Raw genomic sequence first — 9,375 nt, 5'->3', positions numbered from 1 at the left:
GTCTTGTAGACTGGCGAGACCGAGTGGAGTCTCCTTATATCTTCCTTCATGAAGTTAACTCTAAAGTTAATCCTGTCGAATCTCTGAACATACTACCGGTCATATTCGAGTTTCTGAACGCTATAGAGTTAACTCTAGTTAACTCTGAGTTAAAGAGTAAACTTTATGAACGCAGCCCTAGATATCAGAGAAGCGCAACCGATGTTCCGCGTCCTGATTAGCTGACTGTCAGCCAATCATGACATTAGGTCTGTTCGCGTTGCTTGCACTTTTTGCACTTACCATCTTCGCTTTCTTTCTTTTTAAAGCCGAATATACATCTATCTCACTTTAAGTGCAAAATTATTTGGGGATTTCATGCAACGCGAACAGACCTATTCATTCAGTGGTATTAAAAATGGCTGACTAATAGACGATTGGTGGATTTCATATTTCGTCTGCAAACGACGCCATTTTTAATACTTTTCTTAGTAATTTTGCGATACTGACTTAAGCCGGTTGCGCTTCTCTAATATCTAGGACTCTACGGCTTTATAGTCGTGGGAGGAGAATAATTGACTGTGATTCGTCCATTTCTTATATAAGCTTAAAAGTACATACCCTTCCCTAATCGCTCATGGTCGCCAAGTGCAGTCAAGCTGTGTCGACATGTCGTTTTGACGTTTTGTAGCGTACGCGTAGTCGTGTGTCGTGTCGACATATCCAAGATGGCGAGCTCGGTGAACGAAATTTTGACACAAGCGAATGAAAACCTAACGAAATACCAAAATGCAACCACAGGTAGAATGGCATCGACGCCCGAAGGAATGGCGATTGCTTATGGCAGCCTCATTATTATGGCCATTCTACCAATTTTCTTTGGTAGCTATCGTGCGGTCAAACATCATAAGGAGCAGCAGGTTAGTTATGCATTTTGACATATGTTTGAAACATACATTACAATAAAATCTATTCTTTTCACATGAAGTTTTAATCAAGACAATGTATTATGATTATTTGTAAGAAAAAATGCTTGATAGTTTTTGATATTTATCCCTTTTTTTAAATATGAATTAATATTTCATGTAATTGAGATTAAATAAAATTAAATTCAAATGTTCAATAAAATCATTATTTGCGTAGCATAACAGAATAGAGCGCGCGCTATTGGAAATACAATAGTACTACATACAATTGCAAAATTATGTACCATTTATATAAATATTGTCAATTTTTTTTGTATGTTTCTTTTGTGTATGTCACTATTTTACCTTTTATTTTATAGCAATTGTATAAAACAAGCGGCGAGCAACCTGACACAATGTCTCGTAGAGAAGCTGCCATGTTTCCTCTTATCTCCAGTGTTACATTAGTTAGCTTGTATATATTATATAAGGTAATCGAATGTTTATATATAAATGTTACTTTTGTATGACAAAATGTTACTTGAAAATATTTTTGGCAGGTGTTTGCAAAGGAGTATGTTAACTTGATATTGGCTGGATATTTTTTCTTTCTTGGTATTCTAGCTTTATGTCATCTTACAAGGTACTTAAGCTCTTGCATAATTATAAGTACATCATAGACTCTCTTTAGTACTTTCTATTATTTTATTTATTTTGATCATTTATTCATCTTTAACTTTATCAAAGGAATTTTTAAGGTTTTAAATTTCAGCCCATTAATTTCATCGTTAGTACCTGCTGCGATTCCAAAAACGCAGTATCACATTTTATTCACAGAAGGAAAGGATGATAAAGAGGAGCATATAATTAATTACAAGTTTAATCTTCATGACATTGTGTGTCTTGTGTGCTGCTCGTTTGTGGGTGCTTGGTATCTTCTGAAAAAAGTAAATAATGAAAAAATAAGTACAGATTTCGATATAGATTGAAACTTTTTATATCTCTCTCTCTCTCTCTTTGTTATATATTTTTTTCAGCACTGGATAGCTAACAATCTGTTTGGCATAGCGTTTGCTATTAATGGAGTCGAATTGTTACATCTTAACAATGTCGTGACTGGATGCATTTTACTGTGTGGTCTTCTGTTTTATGATGCTTTTTGGGTGTTTGGTACAGACGTAATGGTAACAGTCGCAAAGTCTTTTGAAGTGCCGATTAAACTTGTATTTCCCCAGGATCTCTTAGAAAAAGGCTTGAATGCTGATAATTTTGCCATATTGGGATTAGGTGATATTGTATTACCTGGTATTTTTATAGCATTGCTCTTGCGTTTCGACAACAGCTTGAGCAGGAAAACCAATGTCTACTTCTATTCGACATTTTTTGCATACTTTATGGGATTACTCGCCACCATGATGATTATGCACTTGTTTGATCACGCACAACCTGCTCTATTGTATTTAGTACCCGCGTGTATAGGCACGCCATTGCTCTTGGCGTTAGTCAAAGGAGACCTCAAGGCATTGTTTTCGTAAGTATCTTCTTATCATGGTATACATTATATTTGTTTCTTTATATTTAACATACGTAAAAGATTCTTTCTTTACTTATATTTCAGATATGAGGATCATCCATCACCACCTACGAACGCAGCAGAACAATCTGAGCAGATGCAAGCAGAAACGAAAAAGGATAAATAATATCCTGATTGAATATAAAAAAACACGCTATATACAATTTACATTATTCCGTAATTATCTTTCGAATTCATCGTGCGTATGGAAAAGAATATGAGTAATAGTTCATAGTTCATGCTCAAGACGTACAATCACGCATTGTAAAATACAATAGCTTGTAACTATATCTTGCAAATATATACGTTGCAAGATATTTCCATGTAATAAAAATTCATGATTCACAATGAGCGTTCACGGATAACATCTTGATGTTGTTTCGATTTGAAAAGTTCTAAATCCTATGCTGAAAACTTTAATATAGGATTTAGGACTACGATAACCAAGAACGCTATTTCGTATGCATGCAAAAGAAATTTTTATCACTCATATATGGTATCAATAATGGCATTTCAAATGAGAAATTTCGGAAACTGTTAAACAACAAAGCAGAATTTGATTGTTTTAGAAGAACGAGACACGAGAGAGAGAGAGAAAGAGAGAGAAACGAAATCTTCCAATTGTTGATTTATACAATATTTCGTAGGCAGTATGCGCGATAAACTGCTATAAAAGTCTATCTAAGTTTTGTAGTATGTTGCGTTATACAATTCTAGAATTAAATTTGGTATAAGTTTCAACTCCAGTTCCAGTTACACATAAGTTTTTACTAATATTCTAGGATTTCTGAATATTTTTTTACCATGTGTGAGTGATAATCATGAATTATGAATGTAAAAATGATTTTGTTTCCTTGCGATGCGTTAAACGAATTATATATAAAGTATAAGAAGTTATTTCTTATTTAAAATTATTATAACGAAATATTAAAACGTACACACCATTGTAGTACACAAATGCTACTATTTATTTGTAAGAAATAGATATTTACGATTAAAATTAATACAAATATCTATTTGGAAAAAATGTAAAATGTATTATATAATAATATAAATTAAAAATTTGTTAAACTTGCACATTTCTTTTTGATTCGTGAAGAAATAAAAGTAAATTATAATTCTGATGATATAAGTAGGATATTATTGCTCATTTGTTACAATGATTTAACTAAAAAAATAATAAATTTTTTTTTAAATAGATTTGAATGTTTCGAATTATTAAAACTGTGTGGAAATGTAATTTTGGAAATATAATAACTGTTTGTAGAAAAATAAAATATATTCATTCTCATTTTCTTTGGGCGTATTCAGAACACACTTAGTTAACGATATTAGCGCGTATTTAGTGTGTAGTTATATTATTAGTCTTAGTTTACACTAAACACTTGATACGCATACTAATTAGTAATTTAACTTCAGTAACTCAATTTAAAGAAATACTAAGCTGGTACAATATATAATTACGTATATCTATAAAAAAAGTTTTAATTTATATGAGCAGATACTAAGTTATTAATTGTATATCTATATGATTAGATTAAATCAGGGCTCGGCACGCGATGCAACTTTCGGCAGATTTTCGAACCGGTCGAAAGTTGCATCCCGTGCCGAGCCCTGGATTAAATAACCATATTGTGTATTATATACATATATGTTTACATGCATCACTGAGAGAAATTAAGTTACTAGTTAAATTAATTTAATAGAAAGTTACTGGTTAATACGCACATTAAGGACTTGGTATAAACAAGGTTATAGAATTAATGAATAAATTAAAAACAAATATGACAGGTAATGTGAGTCAAACCGCTGGTTATAATTTGCGAATAATTTTAAATAAATATTACAGAGCTAAGCAACCTTTATTTCGATGACGTTTATAAATTTGCTTCTCGAAGTTTATAGAATTTTAGAAATAAAAGTACGCACTTAGCTCTAAAAATGTATTTTAAATATGGATCTCTATATTCGTATTTCTGTTCGTTCCCTGCAAGCAACTTCAAAACGATAATTTATGTTGTAACAAATAAGCGACAATACTTATCACTTTTCATCCACTATCAAAAATTACGAGTATTAAAATATTGTTATATTTCGCAAAATTTTAAAATTTTGACAATCTCCTATTCAACAAAACTTCTTTTATTTATATTAAAATCTTTAACAAAAAATAGATTTTTCCATCTTGCTCATATCTTAAGTTTTAAAGTATTATACACGTGTATGTGATAAGAATAGAAAAATTAAGATGCACCAATTTTATTTTTAAAAATTGATAAAAAGTAAGCAATTACAATCATTGATAATTTTATTATTAAATTATAATTAGATCTTTTATTTTAATAATAGAAATATTTTGCTACCAGAAAATATTAAGTAAACATTTTTTTATGCTTCAGCAGCACTTTCCACAGCCAAGTTTTCAGCTGTAATTGGCTGCATATCTTTAATTCCATCCTTTGATATCTTTTGAACTTTAAAATTTGGTAAATTAACAATTAAACGTTTCTGAATTTCTCGCACGCATTTCTTCAACAAGGCATATGCTTCTTCTTCAGTAGAATCTGTAAGAAATATTTCTATTAATATATTTTTATTTTTATATTGTTTGCTGTTTTATGTCTAAACTCATCTTACCGTATTTGTGATATCTGTCTAAAACAGACATGGAGAACATCCCACCATATCCATGAGTCGCGTAAGGAACTTTTACACAGGATGCTAAATAATCAATAAAGTATAATTCTGCTCCTGAATCAACATCATATCCAGCCAATAGCATATTGACAAAGTATGGAGTCCTGCTTCTAAGATAATCAGCTAGATTTCTCCTTGTGAAACAAGCTGCAGCTTTGGGAGATAATTCATAGCCATTTCGCATTTTGTATAGTTGAATATTTTTCCCAATATATTCGGAAAACTGCGTTGTATCACCTGATTCTCCAGATATTGCCATGACAAGCTTGTCAGAAATCTTATGGATTTTGTGTTCGTCTGTAAATTATAATCATTACCGATTAATTATTACAATAATTATTGATAACAATAGTACTACATACAGTTTAATTAAAAATATTGTAGATATACATAGTTATATACACATTGCTGTATATAACATGATATAATGGAAATGAATTTTACAATACAACATACAATACAATACATATATGTTAATATATGTATTTGAGTAATGTGCGTGCATATATATGTATGTGTACATATCATCAATAACGAAAATTTAATGTAGTAATAATAATATAAAACGTGATAACCATACCACTTTTCATAACTATAATAGACTGTGTAGTTGTCATATCTGCCGCAACTAGCACGAAATCTTTGCACTGAATACCAATTAAACACTCCATTTTTGTCACAATTTTGTATCAGCGAATATCGTCTCGAGAGATTTAAATAACCAGTAAACACAGTGAAAATGCTTGTCACGAAAATGACAAATTAACCGTACGTACGACAATCCCAATATAATAAGATATGTGCGTGTTGCTTGCACTTATGCACTCAGTTCAGTCGACAGTCACTCTGCCCACAGTCACGGAGTTTAGGAAGGAGTAGAAAGGAGCATGGTGGAAAGAATATAAGGTGAGATATTGCGCATGGTGGAGACATGGAGGGGATTGCTTAAAATTCAACCAATCAGTTCTGGCCCATTCGGAGAGGCGCGTATTTTAAATGTAGGAGAGTAATTGATAATAAAAACATGATATTTTTAGTGGAAATTAGTTATATAAATTATAAAATATTTATGACAATTAAAAACAATAAATCATATTACATAAAATAACGGTACAGAACAGAAAGAAACAATTTGACATAAGATAACATGTAAAACAGAGATAAATAAGTTATAAATTTTAAGTAACAATATTGCATATATGTTTTAACTTTTTTTGGTTATTATTTATTGCAATCTTTTTATTTATATTTCTAATTCTAATATATGTTCTCGTTCTTACTAGACACGCGATAACTTCAGGAGGAAACGTATTTTGTAATTTAGTACAAACTATCGTAGACAATTTATCAAAGATTTTACTTTCGAGATTAAAAAAATTGCCATGAAATTTGTGGAATTCTGCATCTGTCACTTCTGCAGTTTTCAAAAATTCAGCAGTAGGATAAATACAGTTTTCTCGGGATATGCACGATAACCAATCATCACTAGAAGATATCATTTTTGTTTTATAGCCTAATTGTGGATATTTATATTGAAATCGATGGGCCACATATCCTGCCACGTAAATTAAAGCTTGTGATTCTATATCTTGTTCTGCGACAATAGTCTCGAATTTGTCTAATAAATCCAGTTCAGCATCAGTTGCATCATTTTGTGCTCGAAACAATCTGATGAAAAATGTATCTCACATATTCTTTCTAAAAGTAATATTTATAAAAATTATTGTAACAAAAAATAGTTACTAAGATATGTATTATATTTTAATATTTATATATAATTATAATAAGGCTCAATAAAATTAAAAATAATAAGAAGAAACAGAGCTATGAGCCTAAAAATTCGTTGAATTATAATATAGATGGTAAATATTTTGTTTTTTAATATCCGTTATTATGTTATAATTATCCGTATATCGTTAACGATTCTCGCGACATTTTAAACATTGATAATGACCTAACAAAGGTCGAAACGTTTGTTGTTCATTAAATTTATATATTTTTATATTTTTATGTTTATATTAAATTTTATATATTTTTAACACAATGACTTAATTAATTTACCATCTATATTATAATTCAACGAATTTTTAGGCTCATAGCTCTGTTTCTTCTTATTATTTTTAATATTTATGTTTTTTAAATGTAATGTATGATTCATTTACCATGTGTAATCTCATGATTTTCGTCTTTTTAACACGCGGTCAACCATTTCGACCGTAACTTAGAATTTCGAGGAAATGAATAATACCTAACATTTTTGCTAAATGTATAACCGGTACGATTTTTACAATTTAGTACGAAACAATGTGGCATGGTAAAATGTTTGAAAAAAATGAAGTTGAAATTTTTACTTTTCAGAGTACTTTAAAAGATCGCGGCGTATTACACTATTGGCACTCTACGCCATATTGAATTTTGCACTTTGGACTAGATCTGATTGGCTGTCAGCTCCCCACTACTTTTAGGCTACTGCGCATCCACGGGAATAGCTCACCTTATATTCTTTCCACCATGGAAAGGAGTATCGACTCTGCAGTTTACTGTACGCTCCGCAGCGGCAAGAAATTCGTGGCGCTTCTATCGCTGAGAAACCCGTTTCTTCCGGTTGTGGAGGTGGAACTAGAGACCCTATACCAGAGTCTGGACACGAGAGAGATAATTTCTGATTGGTCCGTAGTTTGTGGCAACTTCCGCTCCAATTCAAACGTCGATAACCTTATAAATTCATATAGGATAGAAATGTATACATAAACTTTTACAACATTTTTATTTTTTTAACGAATATTAACTAACTTCACAAAAAAGTTAATTGTTTGTCGGTACCCGCAATCATCTCGGTTAACATTTTTTCATATATGTAATACTACTATATGGCTAGATGAGAGAGAAGTCCATGTCCCAGAACCACGGTGCGGGAATATACTTCTCTCTCTTTCTCACTGTACTTTGAACGTTGTGCGCATGCGTCGGATTCATCCCCTCCATCAATGATAAATAGAAGGATAAATATACATATATGTGTAACAAAGAAGGAAAAAGTAATTGATTCCGCTTCAGGGTATAACCTTGTTACAGTTAACAGAGTCAGTTTTGTCGGAATAAATAAATTAATCCTAATTTTATGAAATAAACTTTTTCAAAATTGCCGTTATGTATATAAGAATACAGTGCAATCCCTTACAGAAATTTCATGATAATCAGTGCAAACTAATACCTATTTCATACCTATGCAAACTAATGTTTTCAGTCGCATTAGGCGCATTAGGCTTTTTGCCACATAAATAACATATCTTGACCATTTTTGCCTGTGTACAACAGCACACATCTAATAAGCATAACGAGCATAACCTGTTCGCGTCATCTCACTGATCGCACTCTATTTTCCTATTGGCGGATGCAATCAATCCAACGCATGCGCACAACACTCAAAGTACTCTTAGAAAGAGAGGGAAATATATATTCCCGCACCGTGGTTCTGGGACCGCTTCCTCTCACTCCCTCTTATAGGCACTAGCCATATAGTAGTATTACATATATGAAATATTTCATCGCGAACGATGGGGCCGCCATGTGTTCTGACGTCATGCATTGGTGTCGAGATGCCCAAATCTGCTCATTTCCTCCAGCCAATCACGTAATTGGTCACGTGACCAAGTTGGCGATTCTCTCTACTAGAGGTTGTCTAAAAGTGCCATTTCATGCTGACGCTAAAACGCTTAGCCCGGATCCTCGTACCGTTGGCGAGGGTAAAATTTACCCCCATAACCCGTTTTTCACCAATCAGCGTCCGGTGTCAAAGCGCTGTTGTCCGTATGAGGATCCGGGCTTAACGCTCGTTTTGTTCTTGTTCACTCTATGTAATTTTATCTATGGTTGACGCTAAAAAGTTCGTTTCTATCCAACTTTCTAGCGTTGGCGGACTAATTCTTTTCGGAATAATTATTTCTGTTTTAATTGGAAAGTTTATATTAATTTCCATATGAGGACCGCAATGATGCTTAAAAGTTCTTCGAATTGAGTTGATGACATTCTAAAGTAATTCCTGAATCGTAAATTTTCAAGTCATAAAACAGGAATATCTTATTATAAAATCTATGTAAATTTCTTTTTTAAATATAATACAGGTTCAATCTAGTAACGTTTTCGAGTGCATGGTCTCTTTTTTTTAATTAATGCTATTATTAATGATAAAGCTGCTATACAGTTACATTCTTTTCTCGT

General features: G+C 31.9%; 2 protein-coding genes across 2 annotated transcripts; one reads left to right on the top strand and one right to left on the bottom strand.

Moving 5' to 3' along the window:
* Positions 1–590: 590 nt before the first annotated feature.
* LOC108783206 (minor histocompatibility antigen H13) lies at positions 591–3,131 on the top strand. Its single transcript, XM_018551715.1, has 6 exons — positions 591–899; positions 1,265–1,375; positions 1,445–1,527; positions 1,657–1,831; positions 1,922–2,415; positions 2,503–3,131. Exons 1-6 carry the CDS (start codon positions 708–710, stop codon positions 2,582–2,584), a joined length of 1,137 nt encoding a protein of 378 aa, XP_018407217.1. The 5' UTR covers positions 591–707; the 3' UTR covers positions 2,585–3,131.
* A 1,690-nt stretch (positions 3,132–4,821) lies between these two features.
* On the bottom strand, positions 4,822–5,980 carry LOC108783209 (proteasome subunit beta type-2). The gene is made up of 3 exons (XM_018551716.1): positions 5,735–5,980; positions 5,095–5,451; positions 4,822–5,021 (listed from the first exon to the last, which is right to left on the bottom strand). Exons 1-3 carry the CDS (start codon positions 5,823–5,825, stop codon positions 4,846–4,848), a joined length of 624 nt encoding a protein of 207 aa, XP_018407218.1. The 5' UTR covers positions 5,826–5,980; the 3' UTR covers positions 4,822–4,845.
* Positions 5,981–9,375: the final 3,395 nt, after the last annotated feature.

The sequence above is a fragment of the Cyphomyrmex costatus genome, unplaced genomic scaffold (assembly GCF_001594065.2).
Source record: "Cyphomyrmex costatus isolate MS0001 unplaced genomic scaffold, Ccosl1.0 scaffold1445, whole genome shotgun sequence".
NCBI classification, from domain to species: Eukaryota; Metazoa; Arthropoda; class Insecta; order Hymenoptera; family Formicidae; genus Cyphomyrmex; species Cyphomyrmex costatus.
The sequence above is the reverse complement of the archived record's forward strand: the minus strand, read 5'-3'. Positions and strand labels throughout refer to the sequence as shown.